Source organism: Vanessa atalanta, chromosome 22, assembly GCF_905147765.1.
Source record: "Vanessa atalanta chromosome 22, ilVanAtal1.2, whole genome shotgun sequence".
NCBI classification, from domain to species: domain Eukaryota; kingdom Metazoa; phylum Arthropoda; class Insecta; order Lepidoptera; family Nymphalidae; genus Vanessa; species Vanessa atalanta.
The window spans coordinates 7,562,293-7,589,538 of NC_061892.1; the positions used below are offsets into that span (position 1 = coordinate 7,562,293).

Genomic DNA, 27,246 nt, shown 5'->3' on the forward strand with positions numbered 1-27,246 from the left:
TTTCAAATCTTTTTCCTTTTTTTTCAGAATAAGGCAAATGTTTTACATTAAACTTCTTCATACATTATATCCGGCAATCTGTTATGATCGGTTAACCGCTTATATTACAAAGTATTCAACAGATAATTAAGCATAATTATCTTAAACAGAAAAACATAAACCTTTGGTAATTTCCTGAGCCATAAAGAAGTTATTATCCAATTACTAATTTAACTACAAACAAAAATTAGCTTTTGTTTTCGACAAAAAATACTGACAATAAAATACTGCACTATAAAAATCTATTACTTTATTAAAATTTTTAGACTAACATTGCAATACATACGTCTTGAATGAATTAAAAAAAAAAACTTGTCAAAATTTTTAACGTTCAAACGACCAAATTCTAGGACCAAATTTATTTTACTTTAATCTTAATTACGTTAACACGTGCTAACTAACATAATGTCATATTTTCAAAGGAGTTTAATGATGTGTTTCAATGTTAACAAAGTCTAAAGAGGAATATCATAAGTATGAAAGCTGTGTAATTAAAAATTGAGTTAAAAACTTATTTAAAGAGGTCTTCTTTTGACGTTTCTTTTTTCACGCTTTCTTTTGCCTCTTTGACATGGCGTCGGGGCTTTTTGCCTTTCTATTTATTTGCTTTTCGAGTCGCAATTTCGTGTAAAAATAAAACGTATTTATCATATTTTCTTCTGAGTCTCACGCGTTTAATTATGTAAAGGCATTTCTGTTGTTTTTACATTATGATGAGCATTTTATAAATATTTCGAATGCTACTTCCTTGAGCATGTTTAAATATTTAGTTTTAAAAGTGTAGATAAATGTCAAGTAAGTATATATACGGGTATCCCACAAGTAATCCATCCTGGTAAATAGTTTGCCACAAAATTTAAGTAAAAAATATATTTGTACACACATTTAACAAATTACTATTAATATTACAAAATTCTATTGATCGCAAGCATTTTGAATATGATAACATGAATGCTCGGCTGATTATTGATATTCTTTAGTGTTCCAAATAATTTATGAAGTAAAAAATGAGTAATGCGTTTAAAATTCGAAGCGCGAATCTAAATGTAACGTGAAGATGTAATTTAAGTAAAACATTTATGATGGATATATTTTTTTTAATTGCAAAGGTATAATCTTTAAGTCCAATAGTTAGTATACATATTCGACCTTAAATATTGCGATTAATGAGGTTTTACTCCTAACATTACCAACTCTATATTATTCAACCTGTTTAGTTTCTTGCCGTATCATCACGGTTGAATTTACATTCCGAACCGGTGGTAGCATTACATTCAATATAGTTGGACGATTTAAAAAAGTTTATTATCTTGAATTAAGATTATACAGATCTAAATTTACGTTACAACATATTTCAAGAAACATCAAGCGACATAAAATACTATACATTTGTTATTTGCTATCGATCTGAAATTCTTGATTCTATTATTGCTAACGTAGCAAACGTGATTCGAATAGTCGTTACGATTTACACTATTTTAGCTCTTATGGACATTGTAATAATATTGATATTTCGGTAAAGATAATAATAATTTTATATGTATGATAAAAATAGTTACGTGACTGAGTCGTTTTCGGAATCAAATAATATATACTAAAGATTTAGCTATCCCGTCCCGATTGTATATAATATTGTCAAATCACTAATTTATTTAGTCTTTATTGCGTACAATACTTTATTTAATATGAACATAAGTAACAGATTAAACAGAAAACAGATTAATCCGAGAAACTTCTAATTATATTGAGAAAGGATTTGAATTTGAATTTGATTTCTTAAATATTGTGAAATCATAAATAATTTAAGTGAAATATATTGTTACTGATTAATACATTTACATTACATTTTACATTAGCAGCCCGTAAATGTCCCACTGCTGGGATAAAGGCCTCCTCTCCCTTTGAGGAGAAGGTTTGGAGCATATTCCACCACGCTGCTCCAATGCGGGTTGGCGGAATACACATGTGGCAGAATTTCGTTGAAATTAGACACATGCAGGTTTCCTCACGATGTTTTCCTTCACCGCCGAGCACGAGATGAATTATAAACACAAATTAAGCACATGAAAACTCAGTGGTGCCTGCCTGGGTTTGAACCCGAAATCATCGTCTAAGATGCACGCGTTCTAGCCACTGGGCCATCTCGGCCCGTAATCAATCGTATTGCACATCTAATACTACATCTGAACATAAACATTGCGGTTAAAGAACTAACCTTCTCCAATAATATGAATTTAATTATTTGGTTTCCAATTACTATTGGTATTTCGAACGTTAACGCGTTCAAACTAAAAACATAATATGTTATCAGCTTTATAATACTAACTAAATGGCTCGTAAGTGTATTGGTTAGCTTATAAGACTACAAATCCCGAGAAGGAATTAAGTTTTTAAGGAATTATAAATAGCAACCGGAATAAGTCTGTTAAACATAGTCGAAAAGCACGTAATGCTTTTCGGTTCTGGGTCAAATCTCTCTTCAGACGTGCCGGGCCGCCGTCTCAACAGCCTATGAGATTACAACTACAATAATACAGAACGTACTGTATTTACGGAATTACGGGTGAACTATATCACATACGAAGATGCCTTCGAAATTGCTTACTGAGGAATGCAAAAGGAGAATGAAAAAAGAATTTGAAGAAACAAAAAAGAAATATGTATATAATAGCGAGTAGGACGCCATCCCGTAATTGCGTAAAGTTATATTTTATATCAAAATTGTAAGAATAATATTATATAATAAAATACATAATCATTGTTTTCTTGGTATTATATTAATTAAAAAATATTATGAGAACAAGAATATTATTGTACTTATATATTATGATATATTCTGCCGTAAAATGGGCAGATAGTCATGCAAGCCATGCCAGACATTAGTTCAAGACAAAGTCTATTAAATTAAGTTTTTACAAGAATCACGGCTCTCCTAAATCATTGACAATATTAAATGAAATGTGAAACGCCCGTTTGGAATGTACATCCATCAATCAGCAAAACGATAGTAATTACTCTTTTTTACTAATTAAAATACATGTATTAATTAATGGTTTTACGCGCGAATTTGCAATTTCGATATCAAATATATCCAGCATGAAAATCAGAGAACATGTATATATATATATATTGTTATTATTATATCTTTACCTACGTTCATGTCGTTGTTTTTTTCTTTTCTATTGCCAGACCAAAAAATCTCATCGAACTCTACGGTCACTTCTCCATCGAGTCGTTTGTTTGTCTTTGCTAAGTAGTGTTCTTTGATGTTATTATGGACATCTCTATTAAGGATGGCCATTTTTATATTGTAATCCAGAATCTTCTTAGTGATTGTCATTTGTCTACACTAGTGTCCCCGGCGCGTCTTCACTGTTGTCGGTGTTAAACATGAAGTTTTTCGTATAGCGTGAAATTACAACCACTGCATGGGATAAAAAATACTAAAACCACTTTTATTTCGACAGATACTACTTTTGCTGATCGACTTAGCATGCGTTGGAAAGGCTCGTTGAAGTTTATGTTAATATCAGAAAACTTCAAGCAGGTTCCAGCAATAAATCTATATCTTTTGACTAAACTGTCAACGGTTAGGGAATGAATAAAAAGAAATTCAATTTTCCTAGATGACAAATCTGATTCATTATTTCACTAAGACGTCCATTAGTTTGAACACGTAAATCTTGGGAAGATTGCGTTTATAAGTACCATTGAATAATCATGTGCTTAATTTGTTGCCACATGTGTTGGTTGTTATAAAATACATCAGCGTTATGTTATCAGCTCCATACATCCTCAGAAATACTGTACATTCTTTATTTTTTATTTTTTATGTTACCTGTACTAAAGTGTGGCTTGGAAACTGTAACCGAAGACAATTTCCACTTATTTTCTTCTAAAGATAAACTAAACGTAATATGTTTCTAAACTGTCTCCAAGGAGTATTTTGTTCGACTTTGAATACTCGAGATTGGATTTCAACCGTTCCATTTGTCATACAAACAGCGAGGAGTGCGGCGTCTCAGCACAAGATCAAATTCAATACTCGATTCGGGATCAAAAGACGCTTCAAACGTTGATCGTCGCTTCGGAGCGCTAGGATTTGTGTTTGGAAATATTTTACATTTGTATCGACAATGTATTTATCTTATATTGAGATACGTTCGAAACTTTTACTTTGTATTAGGTCTCAGTGCGAGCTGTTTGTGCAGGTACCATCCACTCATATTCTACCGGCGAAATTAAGTACTTACTCTCGTGTGTTTCGATTTGAAGGGATAGTGAGCCAATTTAAATAAACCTCAGTTCACAAAGTTAGTGGTGTATTGGTAACGTTAGGGTAGTGGTGACTACTCCAATCAGGTGGCCCGTTGTGAGCTTAACAACTAGTACGACATAAAAAAGGAACGGGTTTTCTATTGGCTTGTATTACATTTGTTAATAGTTTTGTAGGATTTAGTGATCAGACTGTAATGATACACCTTGGGAATAAAACAGTCGCATCCTGACCAATTCTTTATTAAATTTAAAACTGTCAACAATTACCACATAAGACAAAAAAAACGCTGAGCTTCTTAGGTTCTTCTCAGGTATTCTCAGTTTCGAGACGGTGTTAGTATTTACTTGGACTAAGGAAGTGTAATGATTCTATTTCGAATAAAGAAATTTGAATTAAATTTTTAAATTTGGAATTGACTTTTATGATATATGGAGATAAGCATCGTACATAATAATATCCTCAAAAACGTAATACGTAATAAAATAACAATTTATAATACTCAACATAATAAATCCAAGTTTCGCTCGGAAAATCCCAATTTCCCGTTGAAATGGGTTCCAGCAGAATAGACGGAAGCCGGTGACGGATTCGGGGCGTTTATAAACGGTATGTCATTTTAGGTGACCCATATACCTCCAATGGGATATTAGACCTATAACCCGGTTAAATTGCAATAGCCGTTGTCTGTAGGTTAATTGATAGGGTAACGTAACTTTACCATCTACACGATTATAAAGTTATAAACAAAACACACACTAGCTTGTGATCGTGTGTGAGTGTGTGATGGTAAATTCGTCTCCTCAAACGCGCTGCAAAAGTCTTTCTTATGATTATTAATGATAAAATAAATTATAAACGTACGTATGATATAGCTTTTGGGTGTGTATTATGTATGTATGCGTGTGTGTGTGTAATGCTTACGCTACTGCCAAACAGTATATCTTTGTGTAGATGTGGAGTGTTGCATTTAATGATGAGAATATTTTCCTACAAACATACAATCACAAACATTAAATCTTAGATCATGTGGTCGGCTGCCCATTAAAAAGAAATTATTTATTATTCTTAAAATGCCAGTGTTTTTAGGTGAAAGTGACTTTTTACCATCAGGTAACCCGTATCTAGCTACTAAATAATGGATATAAATTGACCTAACTTATTAAGAAGAAAAAAAAGTTTTAAAACAGTTTGCATCAACAACCATTTATTTTGTAACAATAACGTGACCTATTTTACGTCAGCTTACCTGTATCATAAAAAAGTGAGACTTCATTAAGAAAATACTTTTAATAAACTTAAGCACATACATTATTCTTCTCGAGATATACGGTCGGTTTAATGAGAAAAGTATATTTAACGCACGATATGAAGACGAGGAAAGTCAGAAATTAAATACATTACTTTATCACTTTATCAAATTAATGTATATTTGAGATTCTGTAACAACAATAAATACACATATAACTTTTTTCGCACAGTGGATACCTTCTGGAAGGTGCCCAAACCCATATTAATTGATATTCTTACCTACAAACTTAAAACTGACTAAAATCACGACGATGCCTATCTTTGCTATGGATCTGAGGCTAAATACACACCGAACTGTATCTACTGTCACTAATAGCCGATCGCCTTCTCCTCTTTAAGTAATTCTTGGATTTTAATCCATCACGCTGGTCCAGAACGAGTTTTATGTAGGAGAATGTGAATTGAATGAAGGTGAACTTAACGTTTTTTTGCCTTAACAGCTTCTAAAACATGAAAGATAAACACAAATTAGACAAGTCAAAACTTAATAGTGTTTAGTAGTATTCATACCTAAGATATTCTTGTAGCATTCTACTGTTCTTGCATCGCAAGTAACTAAGGATTATTTATATATAATTTCGAAGATATTGTATATATCGAAATTGTGTGCAAATTGATATTTATAATTTATGTTAAAAAATCATCGACGCAAATTATTCTGTAAAAGATTATATAAAATGTGGAGTTATGTTTATATAACTTCGTGTAATATATAATCATAAAGTAATGAAAATATTTAGCCAATATTAAAATCTTGTACATAAACATCTATTCAATGTTCCAAGCTTAAATAAAAACACTTTTTCTTCTGACCGTACGTAGTACTTAACAAGCTATAATATCGCATGAAATGAGGAATGCGCGTTATTTACGAGTTCCCTCGCCCTTTGATTTATAACCACGTTTTGCCGCGCCATAATTGATAAACACATGTGAACGTATGTGTTTGCATTGCCTACGTAATGATATATAGCTCTGCATTTATGTATTTTTTATATACGTAACTAATATGTATTCGGAAAGTTGGTGCTTTAATTTTTTTCATGAAAGTTTTAGATAAATCGTTGTAAAATTTATTATTCAATGCCATTGTCACTTGGGATTGTATAATGATTGCAACGATACAAACCAACATCCAAATCCCTTCATACAATTTAAAGTTATAGTGGAATAAAGAAACACCTTTCTGGGGCAGTCTTCTAAGAAGGGAAAAAAGCGTGCTTTTTACCAAAAAATCGTGGGTTTAAATTTGTTTTTATAATTCGTAATACGGTTCGTGTTAAAAAAACATCTGTCATGTGAACTCATCTGTAACACCCGCAGTCGTTCAATAAACTCCAGATTTTTATAAATTAAAGACAGCGCTGTTAGAACGCTTATATAACACGTGCATTTAAGGGGGTTAGTTGTCATGTGTGAACTATAAAAAGTAGCCTATGTCCTTTCTAGGAGTTCAAGTTTGCTTCATACCAAATTTCGTCAAATTCGGTTCATTGGTTTGCCAGTGAAAGAGTGACAGACAGACAGACAGAGTTACTTTCACATTTATATATATAATAATATATTTGTATAGAAGTATAGATAAATATACATTTATAAAAGCGTATAGAAAATATAGCGATAACATTGAGTATATTGTTATTTGTAATAAAAGTTGTTTAATTAGTCATTATACATATATACTTATAAATATATTACTACATAAATAAGAAAAAACAAATATTCCCTTAATAATATAATTAAGATTCTCAGACAAACATCAACGAACGTATGTTATTATTACTCTTTATTTATCATCAAATACAAAAAACCAAATCATTTTTTTTAAGTAAAATAAATGCTATGAAAGATTTATCAAGATATTACATCGTTCATTCTCATTAGCAGGCACGTGCGTGGACTGCTGACATGGTGGAATTCATTAGGATCAGACCTTGAACCGCCCCTTAATTAGTTGCGTGTAACCTTTCGGGACTGTACCCATTTCATGCTAAGAAATAGTATTTAGCTGCGATTACTTCTAAAATGTCTGTAATTAGTTATTTTTTGAATAATAAAGAAACGTGTTCATTGTGAATGATATTGATTATCCTGGTCGTGCAAGCCCGTCTTGGTTGGTACAATCCACTTATCAAATATTGTACCATGTGTCCATACTTACTATTGTTGTATTCCGGATGAGTGTCCTTTACTATAAGTATAATATATAGCATATACAGCATTTTAGTTTCAAAGGTTGGTGGTGTATTGACGAGTTATGATACTAACATTGCAAGGTCAAGCTTTACTAAATGTAACGGTTGAATAAAATGTTTCTAAAAGGTTTCGTCTTTTCACAGATGCTAAGCTTATTCCTCTTACTCCTTTCTATAGTTACTTAATCTAATGGTAACCCTTCCACGTCAATAACTGTTCGTTTTTAGCGTTAAGAAAGCGCGTAAACTTTGGTGGAGCAAGTGTAAATCGTAACACTTTACAATGACCTTTTCAATGAAGTAACAAACGTTTAATAGATCTGTCACTAAGAGATATTTTTTTGACTTTTCGACAGACTTGGTGGTGGGGCTTTGTGCAGACCCATCTGGGTAGGTACCACCCACTCATCAGATATTCTACCGGCAAATAACAGTACTCTGTATTGTTGTGTTCCGGTTGGGTAGAGTGAGTGAGCCAGTGTAATTACAGGCACAAGGGACATAAAATCTTAGTTCCCAAGGTTGGTGGCGCATAGGTGATGTAAGGAATGTTTAATATTTCTTACAGCGCCTTTGTCTATGGGCGGTGGTGACCACTTACCATCAGGTGGCCCATAAGCTCGTCCGTCACCCAATACCATAAAAAAAAGAAAAAAAAAGACATTTTACAAGAATTTACTCCTCTGTTTGAAAGGCTCCCCGGAATATTCGATTAATAGTGGATCGGAATTTTAATACGAGGAAAATTAACTTCTACAATTTTATAATAGAAAACATTAATATATTTGCTATCGTCAACCAGTTTGATCTCCACGAAAAACGATTTATTGAAACGAGATAATATATAATCTTTATAAATATTGTTAAAGGAAGTTTCGAAATCGGATGATTCGTTTTGATTACCTTCTCCATCCAAATTCACAAACTTTACCCTTTATAACATAGATTACTTCAGATATCTCCATAATTTTAGCATTCTCCGATAGTCATCTTCAGTCGCTAGAACTTAAACTTGGAATCTTCGGTTAATTTCTGGATCTGTCACAGTTGTAGAACGTCCCAAACGGCCTTCAGAGAAACTCTGTGACCCAGTTTTTACTTTCACTTAAAATTGAACCCTATACCCGAAAAGTCTTTCATTTCTTTGCAAATCTTTAAATTTTGAAAACAAACGCTTAATCCGCAATACGCGAAACGAATACAAACATTTTAACCTAAAAATGGTATGTGATTACTAAAAGATTGTTGTCTTTTTCTTTCAAATATCAAATATATCATATGACAGAATGAGATAAATCTATATTTAATTAAACAACGTTTTTAAGTACGGCTGTTATTCTTTAAATAATGCATTTATTAATGATTGAATTCAATATTATATAATTAAATAAATACCTATATATTCCAATCAGACGTACGTATTTATTAGACATGTTTCGACAAGGATTTTTATAATTTTAATTAAACTAGCTAACATTATTTGATGCTCAGATTTTAAGCTTTACTATTTAACTTTATAGTAATACTTTACTTTATGGTATAGTAAACAATCTTAACTCGATCGATATAGTTTAGTTTTTGTCGGTTTGTATTTTACCATTTTGTCCGACAGAAACCCAGTAACGAATTCACGTTTTCACGATATTTTTGCATACAGATTAATTTATAGACCGTATAGTAACGTAGGTTGCATTTTTACAGAAAAAACAAGCGGGTCGGCGCTTCAAAAAAATGAAGATTATTCATCTTCATTTTAAAGCACGAATATTTTTACTGCTCCAACGAAATCCTTAGAAATTTATTAATTTCGACCTCATTACTTTAACAAAAGTTAATAACATAATTGATGCGAGAAGATATTATCTGCAATAACTTTCGAGTAAACTGCTCGCTTCATGGAAGACGAAGAACCAACTTGAAAACAGTTGTTTGAGATTAACTTGTTACCACTGAGATTAAACTTAGGTGTTTTTGAGTATACCATACCATTCCTAGACAACTACCAGGATCTGGAAATCTGACTGATTTTTCCACATTTCTTAATGATTTATTTATCTTTAACTGATGGTTTATTTACATACTAACAATATTAAAGCATTAGGATTAGCATTAGCAGCCTGTAAATTTCCCACTGCTGGGCTAAGGCCTCCTGTCCCCTTGAGGAGAAGCATATTCCACCACGCTGCTCCAATGCGGGTTGGTGGAATACACATGTGGAATTTCGTTGAAATTAGACACATGCAGGTTTCCTCAAGATGTTTTCTTTAACCGCCGAGCACGAGATGAATTATAAATAAAAATTAAGCACATGAAAATTCAGTGGTGCTTGCCTGGGTTTGAACCCGAAATCATCGGTTAAGATGCACGCGTTCTAACCACTGGGCCATCTCGGCTCTCAATACAATATTAAAACTGAACATAATTAATAATAATAATATTTATTCGACAAAAATATATTGAATGGCTGATCTGGGACAGTATAGGTCTCAGTGTATAATAACATAGTTATCAAACGAAATGGGTGTCCTAATTCAATAACGTGTTTTAAGGTTAAGGTGTTGTTAACCTGTCAACTTGTGATGTTGACTTGGTTCTGGATAATATGAAATTTAATAAATTAATGTTTTGACGTTGTTATAATTCAAACATATTCTCAATCAAGCAAAATATACTCTATTCGAGTATGCTTTTACAAGCAGTTTTGAATCTTCATTTTACACAGCTGTTTTAAACGTTAAACTACCACCGGGTTCGAATGTAGATTCTAGCAAGATGAAACGACAAGAAACTCAGTAGTTATCAATTTTCATAATTTTATATTAATTAATTGTTATATTAGTTAATTGTTTTTGCTAACGAAGTAAAGAAAATTATTGTTTAAAATACGTAATTAAAATTTAATAAATATTAAAATAATAAATCAATTTTCATGATATTACTTTATAGTCCTGACAAGAATCAAAATCTGCTAACTTATGTCGATTTACCGAACAACTTGAAAAGTACACGAAAAAGCCCATTTGATATATATTATCCGAATTGTAGGCAAATTTACCCTTTACTTTAACCAATGTAATAATTGAATTAACACGCAAGATTAATTATACAAAACGAAAAGAATAAATAATAATAATAACGAAGGATAATAAAACTACTCTTGATTGCGCAACAAACTGAATACCTATTATGGCATAGATCTTAAAGAACTACTTATTCCAAATACAAAGAAATTTAAAAGGAGTATCTATCAGTGTTGAAAATAAATTGGCTTCAAATGCAATAATAACAGAACGTACTTAATCGATATATCCGAGACATTGTAAGTGTAAAAGTTTGCACATTTTTCTCTTGGAGACAGCAAGCGTCGACTTAAAGATTAGCTATTGACGTGATAAATGAGATTTCTTTTGTAGTTTAACGAAAACTCTGAAGATTATATTATTTATATGTCCACAAACACATAGTATGTTATCTGTACTTATAATTTTATGATACATATATATGTATTTGTAACGCACACGCTTGTAACTTAATAACAGCTAAAAGCTTAGGTTTCAGACCCTTTTTTATTAAATTGATAGTCGGACGGACAAATGGACCACCTGATGGTAAATAGCCTCCACCTAACCCACTACTAACTTACATCGAACCTTGAGATCTTAGTTATTACATCCCTGACGCTTGTACACTCCCTTTCAAATCGGAACACAACAATGCCGAGTATTGTTGCTTTGCAGAAGAATCTATAACGTTTCATTGATGACCTCCGTGGTCGAGTAGTGTGTACACCGGTTTTCATGGGTACGTCACTTCGAGGTCTTAGGCTCGATGTAGAAAAAGTTCATTAGTTTTGTATGTGGTCTTGTGGTCTATCTACAACGTTGATTATACACAGTACATTCATACATAAAGTTCTACCATCAAGCAAAATCCTTAATCGAATAATAAAGTAGAATTAGTAACAAGTACTAATAAATATCCAACTTCTTAACAAAGCGTTGCTTTAATCTTGAGTGGAACGCTTGAGTAGAGATTTTTCCACAATGCCGCTCCAATTCATGCAAGTCAACACACGATGTTTTACAAAACACAGATGTGTCACTACGTAAGGATACACGTCCTAACTAAAAGGCCATCTTGGTTCTTATTCAAATACCTTCAAATAGTGATGTCCTCATGATCAATATCGGTCATTTCAAAGGGTCCTAGTCTCCTACTCAGGACTTATTATATGGTACAAGTGCGTGCAAAAACAGGTCCACTCTCTATTCCCTCATTTTTATAATCCAATAAGACGTCAAAGATAGGTTCATGTAAGGATATGATATTATTCTCCAAGGAGTCATAAATTCTGATTGTGTTTAATACGAGATCCTCTCGACTTCTATATCCAAGGTAGAATTATGTAACATAGGAATTCATATGTATAATTACTATGTGAACTTATTTTGCCTCGTTTATTTAGCGCAAGTGAATTGCGTGACTCACTACTTATACGCTTAGTCCAATTAAAAGATGGTATCGAAGACGGTTTGCGATGTTTTTTTCCAGAATTTTCCATTACAATTTTAAATTATGAATGTTAAAAATTGTAAGCGATACATTGTTTACCATATTTCCTCTCGCCTTCCTGCAATCTGTGGAATTAATTTCGTGAAAAGGGACAGAAGTTTGTAACAGGAAACCGGGGAAGCGCGTTCTATTTCATTTTGGCCAATGAGCGAGCGCGGCGTTACAATTGGCCGTCAAATAGTACCAATTCATTTTCCGAGAGGATATAATGTCAACGTTTCTTATTACTACGGTGAGATATCAGATGTTACGCTATGATGCGACAAATGTAAGGCTCATTATTTTTGTAAAGGTATTCTTAATTTCAATAATGTTTTGCTTAATAGTGCATGCTGTGGTCTCCTATAATTGAAGGAGCACATAAAACTTTATATTGTTTAATATTAAGAATAGGTATTTTTTGTTGGAGAAGATACTAATAAAATAAATCTGGCAGTGTTTACATATTCGTGCCTCGGAAAGCAAGTAAAGTCTTTCATCCAGCGCCTGATGTTTTTTCATTTGCATGTTTGCATTTGTTTCATATACATATTTAAATATATCTCCTGTGCATTTGACTAGTCACCGAGACTGAAACAAGTCAAAAGTACAACATCGTATCGTACGGTATGTTTGAGAAATGAGGTTTGCTATCTTAACGTTAAACCTCATTTCTCAAAAGTTTCACTATGGTTTTTGCCTTTTGTCCATTCTATGTACTTATGATATTATTATATTGAAAAGAGTGGAAAATACATTAAATATTAATAAATATTTCACATATATGTCGTAAATTATTATAAAGTAAGTTTTCCACACAAAACATAAAGTTATTATTTTTATAAATATTTTCATATTAAAATCACCAATACTGATAAATATTTTATATTTGTTTAATGCGAACTATGCTTATATATGTCGCCGATATATGTAAATATATAAATATCAAATTCTTAAAAAGAACCAACATATCTTTCTGCAATAATTTTAAACATATTCCAAACAACTAAAACATGATTTGAAATAAAATATTCGCCACGAATTCAGCCTCAGCACGTAAATCTAAGCCTTCCGAAGTCGTGAAGTCTCGAGGAAACGCAATTTTAATGTTTTCCAGTATTGATAAAATGGAATTCCGTGACGACTACTGAATACAAAATCATTTGTGACGCGCTGCATACGGAATATTTCATATAATGCGCTTTTGTTCCTTGTCTGAGAACAGGAGAGTACTCTTCTGTCTCTATCACTTTTGTTAATCATTACTGTGAACCATATCTAATACTTATACATATGTATACAAACATTTGATTACATACTACAATCGTAATTACTATACTCTTTATATGTATCAATATATTACAGTCAAAATTTCCATTAAAAAAGCTCCAACTAATATTCCATTTTTAAAATTTCTTGATTAATGTGTGGTAAGTGGTCACCATCATAGAGATTGGTACTATAAAAATACTAATAATTCCTCATATCACTAATGCGCCACCAACCTTGGGCACTAAGTTGTTATGAGCCTTATACCTATAGTTACTGACTCACTCAAACCGAAACAAAACAATACTAAGTATTACTATTTGGTAGATACCCACTTATTTTATACAAATATTATAATAAGTGGGTACTACCCAGACGGGCTTGCAAGCACAAAGCCCTACCACCAAGTAAACTACTATACCAGGATACTAATTAGCTATTTAAAAACTATTTATAAAAATAGATTTACAATATAAGGTAAGCTAAGGTCAGGTTACCCTAAGGTTGCCTGGAAGAGATCGCTGTTTAGCGATAAGGCCGCCCCTTGTGCATCTTTCTTAAATGTGATTCAACTTACTTATGTTTACTGGTGCACAATAAAGAGTATTTTGATTTGATTAATATATCTTGATTTATTTATCAATATTTTTCTATTATAGCCGTGAGCTAATTATTTGTAATTATATGTATATAAATAAATTGAATAGTTTAGAATGTTTTTAATCTTTATTTGACTTCGGATTCTCTATTTCTTTTTGTTTCATTCGATAATCATTAACGAGCATTCATGTTATCATTAAATAACTTTTTGAAATAGAGTAAAACCTCGGAACTTGCAAATTCACATTTTTTTTTTCAAATTTGGAATCATTATTGTGGATTGAATATCAACCGCTCAACAAATTCTAATTCAAATAAAAAACACAAAAAAAAATCTTATTTATGCCTTGTTCACAGCTGAATGTGCCCCAACGCTAGCACCATGGAGACCAAGCAATGACGTCACCAGTGAAATACCACACAGAACAAACGACTTAACCCACGCTATTTACGACATCAATGACATAGTGCACTTCGAAGACAACGATATAGTTATGAGAGATGCAAAAGATCACAACAAACTAGACAACTCAATAGAATACAAATACAATGACGTCAAATCGCAATTTAATGATAAAAAATATTTCGTTAAGAAAATGCAATTTAATGATGACGATAAAAGCATTGGTGTTGTTAATGATGTCAATAATGATTTGAAAAGTGATGATTTGAAGACTGTTAAAGACGATTGCGAATGTCAACACGGAGGTGGGTGTGTCGCCCATATCTGTCTATGTCCGTTGGGATATGCTGGGGACAGATGTGAAATCACTTTAGATTTGAAGGTAAGTTCATTATTCATAAGGAAACATATCTTCTTCTTCTGTCATCATTAAATTGATTCGCGTGAAGACACCACATTGGTGAACGAATTACTCCCTAATGTTTATAAATAAAACCATAAAATATTATATTATTAACATTAAGAAAAAAAAATGTTATATTTGTATCTCAACAGAGATGTCGATGATGGTGATGGTAATGATGATGAATTCACGGAGCATTTGGAGTATATATCTTTTATTTTTTTTGTATGACTAATTTTTATTATTAAATGCCATATAATTATATTCTAATCGTGTAAGGAAATAAATATGTCAAAAGTCTAAAAGAAAACCTGAATAATAATTTTCGTAATCCATCTCATCAAAGCGACGATCTTTTAAGAGCCGATATTAATTACACTAATTCTATCTGTCATCCTTATTTATGATTTCATTTAAAAATTAAGCAAAAAAACGGTTTTATTTCTTTAAAAGTGGTCTATACATTTTTCATATTTAATTATGAAACAAATATTGTATGACGCTTGATAACTTATTTTTTAAATCATAAATTTAAAAAATAATTGAAGATTCAAACTACTTAACTAGACAGATTTATATTGTTGATTCTCTTTCTCTTTCTCTTTTTTGTTTAACTAAAAAAGTGCATTAATTAATACTAGCAATACTAAATTAAAAAGATTTTTAATAATAACTTTATTAAATCAAGCAAACTCTTACAAAGACTTTTGATTTTTAATTGTTACTGTCTTTACATTTAATAACACATGCAAACATTAACATTTAACAATATTTAATGTTTTATGAACGGATATTTATTTTCAGTCTATATTTGAATTTTGAAATTTATGGAAACTTACGCAACCAAGAATGCAAAAATAATATTTAAAATCTCTAAAGTAAGATTTCCACGTCTCAGTGTTTAAAATTCCATGTTTTTAAAAGGACACTTTGCAGCTCGGAATCTAGAGGCGGTAATGAGTGCAATACATAAAGCGAGGACGTTTGAAGAGAATTTACGATATTTTTATTAAGATGAACGTTTTTAATTCGTTTTCTGAACCGGAAATCTAATTTAACTCTCCCGAGCTTCTACATTGTCTTTGAGTGTTATTTACGTTTAATTGCGAATTTGTCTTTGTAGTATTGTTTATGTGATTTCTTCTTGGATTCATGGAGATACAATGAATATCGGATTAATTTCTTGGACTTCAATTCTAAGCACGGAGATAAAGATCTTCTGACATTCATTAAAGTGTAGGGTATAATAATCCCTTACACTGATATGCGATCTAGATACATATATCAATCTAGGATATAGATATATATTTATATACTATGCACGAATCCTTATAGTCAAACTTATGTCCTTACCGTAAGGGCAAAACTTTGATTTAATTGGTGATACTATGTGTATTTTTTTTATTCACTCACATTTTTATGGCTTAGTTTTAAGACTTAGCTCACTATGAAGATTTCTGATTCCCTTCAATTATTATCAAGCACATCTATCCACTTTTACAAAAAAATATGAAAAAAAGTACCTTATAACATGAAATACTAGTTTTTTTAATTAATTATACTAATTGCCGAAAATAAAATCACTGACATTGAAATAAGATTACAATTCTAAACAGCAACGAAAATGTTTACTACCAAAGTATATCTACATTTTACAAGTAACATTATTCCTATTATTGTATTTAAAATAGAACATCACTCAACGTTTTTCTTTATTGGTTCCAACCTTTATTTATTGCGTAGTCCAGAAACAAAGCTATATTTGTCTTATTTTTTTAAAAGCGACAAAAAATGTAAAAAAAATCTTAATAGTATTGCTTCTATTCAATTCCATCAATCACAATAAGCTATACACACAGTAAGGCTTTATTCTACTCTTAACATAATTCGTGTAATTCTGTATAAAAAAAGACGAAAATTTTACTAATAATTATAATAAAAACTATCAAAATTAGATCTGAAACGTAGTAACCTAGCAGGAAGACCACCATAAAACAGTAGGGTAATTTCCACAGACGGTCTTCATTTTGGACAGTAATTTCTCAACCAGTCTTCAAATGCTCACTGCCTCATGCCGCGGGCCCCGAGGTTTTCTTTTCAATCCCCAGAATGGGAAAATAAAAAAAGTTATTGGAATTTTCTGTCAAAATATTCTCGTTATCAACCCGGATTGTAAAATTTGCCAGTATTTATATCCTGTACCTCTAAAAATACGTAAAACCGTTGATCATGCACCTGAACTGTTCCCGTGGGGTTGGTTTCCCATTATGACAACCATGAGGAATTAAATTATTTACATCTGATCTTTTTAGGCTCGATTGATCCAGGAAACATGAAATGTAAATAATCTATAATAAAATTGTTCCTCTCAAGCGCTTCTAAAGAAAAGTCTTTGACCCAATCCACTTAGCGTAACTCGTGCAAAACCGAACCGAATCGCTAGTAAAGTATAACTAAAATTCCAGATATATTAATATAATATCCTGAAAAATGTTTTTTTCTTAAACTGAAGCCACAAAAGGTGAAATGGCCGTCAGAGATTATGAGAATAATTTATCATTAAAATCGTCCTGTGTAGGGCGAAGTGGCCCATTATCACTACTTAAAATAATAATACCAAAGAAAAATGTCCTTAAAGTAGAATAATAAATGTTCCTCACTTCGGAGTCCTTATAAATTAAATAAATAAATAAAACAAAATTAATGATGATTTTTATTTTGGTAAATATTTTAAATAGGAATTGTTAGCGTCATAGGCAATGGCTTAAAGGCCGTCTAGCGATGTAAAAAGTCACAGAATCGATCCCGAACTCTTGGGCTATTGTCATCACCATTCTTTACACAAGCTTTATCTTAATTGGAAGCTTAAATAGGAATATTAGTAATTACTTATAATGGCAGGAGAGCCGAGATGGCCCAGTGACCAATGATTGTGGCTTCAAACCCAGGCAAGCACCATGAATTTTCATGCGCTTACTTTGTGTTTATAATTCATCTCGTGCTCAGCCACGAAGGAAAACATCGTAAGGAAACCTGCATTTGTCTAATTTCAACGAAATTCTGCCACATGTGTATTTCACAAACCAGCATTGGAGCAGCCTGGTGGAATAAGCTCCAAACCTTCTCCTGAAAGGGAGAGAAGGCCTTAGCCCAGCATTGGGAAATTTACAGTCTGCTATTATGGGCCATTGCAAATACTATATATAAAAAAGGAAGAACGTGACGATATTTTATGTTTAATTTAAATTTAAGGTTTATTTATAATTTATAAGAGAAAATCTGTCAGCCATCTACCTGATGGTAAGTGGCACTACCACTCATTACGCCTACTACACAAATATTGGTACTGTAAATTAGGAAAACAGTGTAGTTTACCATTTAACTCAGTAATAAAACATGTGTATACAACATTGCTTGATAAAGAAAATCTTCAAAAATGGAAAACACTTTTGACTGAAAGTAATAATCGATTACATTACTACACAGATGTTTTCCCTGTATGTAATTGCCCTAGATGTGACTTAAGTTTAAGTTGCATAACTTAATTGAAGTCATTTTGAATAAAAACATTGAACATATGTATCATTTCAGGTTCCCAAGTTCAACGGATCTTCATATCTGCGTCTACCAGGACTCGGCAACGCGGCACAATCGTGGCTCGAGATAGAGGTATATGGCATTTTTTTATTCATGACATTGGTGGATAGACATATGGACCACTTGATGGTAAGTGGTCACCACAAATAATACACATTGGCAAAAGAAGTTATAATATTAACCATTCCTTACATCACCAATGCGCCCCTAACCTTGAGAACTAAGATGTCCCTAGTGTAATTACACCGATTCACTCACCCGGCTGATGAAGCGGCCCTTTTAGCGTTAGAATATGTGATTTTCGATTATATTATATATCTAACAAAGAACATAGCAATCAATTGAACAATATTAAAGAATTTTGCCAAGTTCCAATCATTTAGACCCACTAGTTCTTCTAGACACATTTCTAGTAATACATCAATTTCTGTGATTGAAACTGTTTGAAGTATATTAGCAAAATCCTTACATTTACACAAAAAAAAATAAAAAAAAAAATATTGATAAGTTGAGGTAATTACAGAAGCCTTTATTACCAACAGAGTCAAGTCTCACCAAAAGTTTCCAATTTTCTAATGAAGACGCAGTTAAACGTAAAACTTACCTGAAACATTGTATTGTTTAAGAATTCTACCGAAGCGGTATAAATTAGTTACGCACGGGATACGTTTCAAATGAATTATTTAAATCCTAAATACATTGATACAACCGTTTAAAAATTGAATTTATTTTAAATTCAAGACCAAATGCTATGAACAAACCACTCGTCTACAAACTGAATAAGTTTCCAATGACATTCATCGGAAAAACGAAAACTAGCGAATTGAATAGAAGCTGTATAGTTAAAGTTCTCGTTAAAGTTTCTCGTTTTATTTATTTGTTGCTATAATGAAGTTAAATTTTAAATAAAGTGTAGGTTTACCATAATTAACTTAAAACGTGAGACTGTTGAATGAATTTTACATGGTTCTCGCATTGTTTGTACTTCAGTAGCGCTATTTAATTAGTGTTTTTTTTATATATATATTTAAGTGGACTGAAAATGGGCCACCTGGTGATAATTGGTCACCACCGCCCATAGACCCAACAATACTAAGTATTGCTGTTTGGCGAAATAATATCTTATAAGATTTAAAGTCTGTTTAAGGTAGGTGTGGTACCTAATAATGATCTGTTAAAACTATTGAACAGAACACATTTACTGGACGTTCTGCCTCGAGATAACTATTGGATAGGATATTCTTAGTAAAAGGTGTACTTTTACCTACCCGCTCGTATATGTCTAAGTAATTCTACAGAGACGTTAACGCATAAAGAAGTTTCGGTTCATGTTGAATTATGGAGGGGGAAATTAATCCAAAAACTCAAAGCTTCATCGTCGGTCATTGTGTGTGAAACATTTCACAAATAATAAGTGATGACATGCCTACCGATAAAATTGGGTAACAGTAAAAACAGCAAGATCCGGCTGTCGCTAACAAAACAGTCCCTTCAGTCCAAACCTAACTAAGAAAAGGATTTCAACATTGATCCAAATGATTTCTATATATTTACAGCAGCATCACCAGATCTAAGCTGTGTGTAACTGTCTACTATATATATCATAGATTTTTCTAAGGTGCGGTTCCACTAATATACATTTTAAATTAACTATTGTTAAAATATATATATACTCAAATACATTAGATAAATTAGTTTATTGTTTACCAAAACTGATTACCAACATATACAAACGAAGCATTATAAAATATCTCAATTTAGCATTACGGATTATCCCATTTTAATTCATAAAATTAATGGCACCCTTAAATAGGGATGGGATGGGAGAATGCAATTTTAGCAAACACCGTCTGCCGAAGTTTCTTCCGAACTCCAATCATTGCACTCGAGTTCGTGAAAAGTTCGATATTATGTTTACTTCCGTCTGTTGTTAATGTTCTATAAAAAATTGACGGAGTAATGAAATAAAACCTCAAACAGTCTCGATTATTGTTTTATTTTATGACAAAAATACGAAAAGTTATTGCGAAACGTTCTTTAATAATTTTATTGCGGCCATCACGTAACCTAACCTTAATTTTATATTGAGCTTGATATATACACTTTGTCACAATTTTTTGATATGAATGATGTTTAATTTTTCATAAAGAATGCTTTTTATACTATCCATTTCATTTGCATGTAACTTCTGTACTGTTCAACCGATATCCATGAAAACTGGTATACATTTAACAACGGTGAATATTTTAGCACAACTCGTATCATTTGATAATTTTCAAACAAAAAAGAGATTTTACAATGCAATGTATAGTATTAAAAAAGGTTATTTTGAGTTATTATTTATAAAATGAGGAGGCATGAGTTGTAGGTGAGTAATGGATATAATGTATTATAATACTAGATAATGGATGGATATCAGTATCAGTAGCCACTGTGTTATTCTATTTGTTTTAAATGTAAAGCTACCGCCAGATAGGATTTTATATATTATACGGGGAAGAACCGGCAAAGGACTCAGTACTTACTCTCTTCCAACATTTCATATACAACGTTATGTCAGTTAAATACAATTAAATTTATATCATTCATCCTGCCAGAAAGTCAACAGTAGAATAGTATTTAGTTAACTAGCTTGCTCTTGCTCCACGCTTTTTTGTCATCTGTATATAATCTTGTTTTTAAAAATATACCTATTTATTCATGTTTTTTTTTAACTAATGTTTTCAATTTATGAGTAAAGCTAAAAATATATAATTTATTAAAAAAACGAATACCATGCTCCAGGTAGGTTTTATTGACTTTTCGGACTCGCAAACACGATGTTATAAGCTTACTTCTAATTGTATCTCAAATTGTTAAAATGCCTTCATATAAATAATGATAAAATGTAAAATTTTGCTGTTACAGATTACACTGAAGCCTACAAATGGTGATGGATTGCTACTCTACGACGCGGAACATCCCAGTGGCGATGGCGATTTCTTCTCTTTACACCTACGAGATTATTTCGTGGAGTTTGCCTTTGATCTTGGATCTGGAATTGCTCTTGTGAGGTTAGTTGAGATGTACTTCGATTTATAAATCAGCTTTATAGGTAAGAATTTAGCAAACTACATATAATGCTTTATAATATTGCACCCTCGCTTATAGAGGCTCAATTTAATTATTTTGTTAAAATTTAGAATTTAAATTATTATACTATTTAAAATATTTTCAAAAATTTAAATTTATAATAAATCAAGTAATAAATTAACATATTTATTATTCTACAGTGAATTTCAGTGAAATGATTCGTAATATTTGTGCATTGTTTTCTATCGTACATCTGACCTTTAAATATCAGTTTCTGTCATCCGAAATGTCACGAACAAAACACATTGCTAATAAATTTGAACAGGCGCATTTACATAATTGCATATACTTAAAACATTTTCTTTCCTTTTAATTATTCCTATAAGTCCCAAGTTCCTTTTCAATCGGATGGTTTTGTAACATCTAGAAATATAGGAATTGAACGTAATTTGAACTTTAAAAGAATTAATTGCAAAGGCTGCAGAATGAAGAAATAGAAAAGAACAAGTGTCATTAATATCACAGAACCAATTACGGTCACTTATTATATTTAATTATATTTGATATATATATTAATATATATATATATATATATATATATATATATATATATATATATATATATATATATATTTAAACACGTATTGTTATTATGTCCTATTTAAGATAAATAAATAAAAAAATTAGTTTTACGATGTTCCACTCGTTTCACGAAAAATATACAAATTGACGAATTGCTTTCCAAATTAAAAACTTGGCAACAAATTACGTCACTGGCTTTAAAATCAAAATTGGCAAGATCTTTTAACGATCAATGGAAGTGTTACTAAGTCCACGTGATGGATTTACCATATGAATTTAGTTAATCAATTTAGAAACGGAACTAGTTCCTGCCTGAAAGTTTGCAAATCTTATTTCCAGATCGGCCTACCCTCTCGAACAGAACAAATGGCACCGCGTATCCGTCAGTAGATCAGGACGTCGCGCGGCACTCCGCGTGCGTTCCCGAGACGCGACCGAGGACGCTACACGCTCGGTGACGTCACGCGGAGCAGCGAGACATCTTACGCTGAGACAGCCGATGATGTTGGGAGGAGCACCGCATCCGCTGCCACAGAGGCTGGCGCTGCGGACTTCGTTCAGTGGATGTGTTGGAAGAGTAAGTTCAGTACAGAATTAACCATCAATAAAGAAACGGTTACGTTACATGGTCCAATACGAGGATATTTCGACCCATTCTAAAAACGGAAACCGTAGTATTTCCGAAATATGTCAGCTGTTCTTCGATAAAAGTAGATTACAACTAGGTATCATAAGCTATTGAAGAGACAATTGTAGTTTTCTTTTGTGAGTCAAGGAACGGATGGCTCAGTGGATAGAGTACTAAGAAAGAATGAAAAACAAGACTATGTTCTTCTTACGTTACGAATAAGACACACTTAAGATCCTTGTCCTCGTGCAAAATATTTTGTTTATTTTCAGTTGGTGATCAATGATGAGGAACTGTCAGTAGTGTCTTCAGCATTAGGAGGCGTTAATGTTGACAACTGTGATGAACCACACAATGACAACTGCTCGTGAGTATTTATACATTAAAATAAACTTTATTCAAGTAGAATTTGACAAGATATATTGAGTGATCATTTTACAAATTTTAAAATTAACCCTAATTTTGAACTCAATTAACCACTGGTTCAGAATTTTGATTCTACCAATGAATTGAAGAACATGCAAGAAACTCAGTAGTTACTCGTTTTCCATCAAAAATTGGTTTTAACTTCTTTTTAAGTTATATTTTAGTTAGAGACATTGGGACCAACCTGTTATGCTATTAATATTTCTACTGTTCTCAGGAGTGTAACTTGTTTTTATTAACAGTTCTGCTCCATACCAACATTAAAACATTTATTATGAAATAAACCTTACACATGATCTAAGTAACAATATCTTTATTGAATGAAATTATATCATAAAAAATATAATTATATAGTGCGTATATGCGTGTGTGTATCGATCAGAAAATATGTTGTAATAAAGTCTCCTCCAAAAGTAGCCTCCAGAAACTCGCTAGTCGCATTTTTAAATAACTCGATTTACAATTACATTAAACTACTCATCATAATTACTCAATGTTCTTTTGATCCAGGGATGCGTTATGCAAAGAAATATTGGACCACGCTCCTTTTTACAACCAGAACACAACGGGCAACTTACACCACTCTATTGTCGCGAAAAAGGGCTTCAAATTGAAATATCACAAAGCGAAAACAAAAAAGCACTCCCAGCATTATCACATGGAAAAATATAAAAAGAAAAAATTCGTAGCAAGCAAAAAGTATCAACACATGCAAAATGACGTCGAGAAGAAGACTGACGTTATGACCGAAGGACCAGTGTACGACGGTCAGACGTACATGCAAGTCAAATATTTGGACACGAATGAAATAAATTGGGGCGACACAAACACGTATCCAAGTTTCAGCGGAACCGACAGCTTCATACACATCGATGACGAGGAGACTATGAAGAGGTATTTATATACTTATGTATATACAATTATATATGTTTTATTGTTTTAATGACTAGATAGATTATTATCATAGTCGAGAACGCGTTGAAAAAAATTATAGCAGTAGTTAGCCACTAATTACACGCACAATAGTAAAGTAGTATGATATTTAGCGAGTGTCAAGCGTAACTATCCACATAATTCAATACTTTTATTCGGGCAAGATAAACCTTGCAAAGGCTCCCGTTAATGTGAGTAACGCCTTGCCTCGTACCCGCAGACTGCTGAGCTACACGCTGGACATCAACATCCGCTTCCGCTCGCAGGCGTCGCGAGGCCTGCTCGTGTGGAGCGGCCGCGCCGCGCCTCGCGGGGACTTCCTGTCGCTCGCCGTCGAGAGCTCCGTGCTCGTGTTCAGGTGAGGAACGCGCTCTCACCAAGCGGGGACTTCCCCTCGCTCGCCGTCGAGAGCTCCGTGAATGCATGATATCAACATTATCCCGCAGCCTCTCATATCCGTGCCGAAAACTGCCATTGTAGTGGTTTTATGGGTAAGGATTATAAAAAAAATGTCGGATTTCTTTGGATGCCAGTGTTGGGCCTCCTCCATGTCTTTCCATTTTTGTGTGATCTCGATGTCGGTAACTCATAAATATATATTTTAATTTTCAGATACGACTTAGGTAGCGGAGAGGTGGTGATAATAGCAAATCACACGAAAGTTGATGACGGACTTTGGCACAGGGCTCGAGCCACAAGGTATATTACATTATAAGTGAATATTTAATCTGGGCTTTCCACGTGAAAATAATTAGACTACAAATTTATACTCCATTATTAAAAAAAAATTAACAAGGCCAAGTACATAATCACATTTTCACATTAACAGCCTGTAAATTTCCCACTGCTAGGCTAAGGCCTCCTCTCCCTTTGAGGAGAAGGTTTGAAGCATATTCCACCACGCTGCGCCAATGCGGGTTGGTGGATACACATGTGAAATTAGAGACATGCAGGTTTCCTCACGATGTTTTCCTTCACTGCCGAGCATGAGATGAATTATAAACACAAATTAAGCACATGAAAATTCAGTGGTGCTTGGCTGGGTTTGAACCCGTAATCATCGGTGCATCTTAATGCACGCGTCCTAACCATTGGGTCATCTCGGATCAATTTCGATTCGATTTCGATTAATTTTCGACGACCTCCGAGTAGTATGTACACCGGTTTTCATGGGTACGCCACTCCGAGGTCCCGGGTTCGATTCCCGGCCGAGTCGATGTAGAAAAAGTTCATTAGTTTTCTATGTTGTCTTGGGTCTGGGTGTTTGTGGTACCGTCGTTACTTCTGATTTCCATTACACAAGTGCTTTAGCTACTTACACTGGGATCAGAGTAATGTGTGTGATGTTGTCCAATATTTATTATTATTATTATTATTTCAATTTAAATGTAATTATTAAATACTGGAAAAAAAAAGTTGGAAACGCGATTTTCGACGTGTTGCCTAGACATATATAAAGAATCTAAGAAGTATAATATATTATTTGATATAATCGTGTAATAGTTTTTCTGTACTGTGTATTTGTACAGGAACCGACAAGCAGGAGTTCTCGAAGTGGATGGCTTAGGATCCGTCGGTAAAATATCGCCAGGCAAACTTAAGCAGTTAAACACAGAAAATGGCCTCTATATAGGTAATTCACTTTTATTATTAAAATCCACACACCTACTACTTGCTACATTTAAAATGAAATACCTCGGTGATTGACTGTGTCAACGGTTGATGAATCATTACTTATATTTAACAACATTATAGAATATTTATCACTATTCTACTTTTTTTTTATGTAATAGGTAGGCGAACAGGTAAATTGACCACTTTATAGTAAATGGTCACCAACGCCCATAGTCCTTGGCGCTGTAAGAAATAATAACCATTCCTCACATAACACCAATATGACTCCAACCTTGGTAGCTAAAATGTTATGACCCTTGTGTCTGTCAGTTACTGACTCGCTCACCCTTCAAACTATTTAGCGTTAGAATATCTGATGAGTGGGTGTTACCTAACCAGACGGGCTTGCACAAATCCCTACCACTAAGCAATTCAAATGAATATAGTACTTGCTTTTTGATAAAAAAAAATGATTAAAGCAGAATTATACTATGTAAAATGTGTTGTAAATGTAACTTTTCAACTTCTATGGATATATCTTAATATGACTTCTGAAACCTAATCATCTTTAAACCAACTTAACGCTGTAAAAGATTTAAATACACTTCCTAATTGCAAATAATCTTACTTTCAGGGGGTTTACCAGCAATAGAAATGAACACAATGGGGAAATATAAGAATGGCTTAATCGGATGTGTCTCGCAAATATCTCTGAGTGGAGATTTTGATATACCACTATCATTATCTAAATTACCTCACACTATCACGAACAATGTGGGACGCTGCACACCATAATCTCAATGTTTAAATGAACCTGATTCATTTATATGAAACACCAAGTATGTACATTTATTACGAAAATGATTTCATATATTTTTTGGTTCATTTAAACATGTTGGTGATTAACGAACTGATTTAATAACATATTTGTTATTATTTCAATTTTCGAACGTTCGTGTAATTTTTTGTTTAAATGTAATTTTTATCGTTGGAACTCCGAACTTAACATATCAATATATTAACATCGGAGGCAATAATAAACAATATAAGTGTTTAATGTCAATGTAACTATTCGAGTTATAGACACGAGATAACTTGTATTTTATACGAAAAACTTTAGTCAATTTAGAAAAGAAAAAAAAAACTGAGAACTACTTAAATATTTCCACTCTTTCGTATCGTTTCACTTTAATTTCCTTTAACTCCCTCTTACTCGTTTTCCATGAACAATGGAACTTTTCGAAGTGCTTTACTATCTAGTAGATATGAAAAAAAATACTATTTGTAATGTTAAATTAAATTCTAGTCGTACAAGTGATTTGCACGCGTTTTGAGTTACATATAATT

At 32.5% G+C, this 27,246-nt stretch overlaps 1 protein-coding gene across 1 annotated transcript in view; it reads left to right on the top strand.

The window, feature by feature from the left end:
- Nucleotides 1-26,852, top strand: part of LOC125072835 (pikachurin-like) — a 194,201-nt gene extending 167,349 nt beyond the window's left edge. The window contains exons 9-18 of the mRNA XM_047683552.1: nucleotides 14,599-15,026; nucleotides 18,639-18,716; nucleotides 21,552-21,697; nucleotides 22,638-22,875; nucleotides 23,199-23,293; nucleotides 23,863-24,246; nucleotides 24,506-24,643; nucleotides 24,898-24,984; nucleotides 25,815-25,918; nucleotides 26,534-26,852. Of these exons, the coding sequence (XP_047539508.1) occupies nucleotides 14,599-15,026; nucleotides 18,639-18,716; nucleotides 21,552-21,697; nucleotides 22,638-22,875; nucleotides 23,199-23,293; nucleotides 23,863-24,246; nucleotides 24,506-24,643; nucleotides 24,898-24,984; nucleotides 25,815-25,918; nucleotides 26,534-26,694 (1,859 nt within the window). The 3' untranslated portion in view covers nucleotides 26,695-26,852. The remainder of the gene's footprint in view (nucleotides 1-14,598; nucleotides 15,027-18,638; nucleotides 18,717-21,551; nucleotides 21,698-22,637; nucleotides 22,876-23,198; nucleotides 23,294-23,862; nucleotides 24,247-24,505; nucleotides 24,644-24,897; nucleotides 24,985-25,814; nucleotides 25,919-26,533) is intronic.
- The last annotated feature ends 394 nt before the right edge of the window (nucleotides 26,853-27,246 follow it).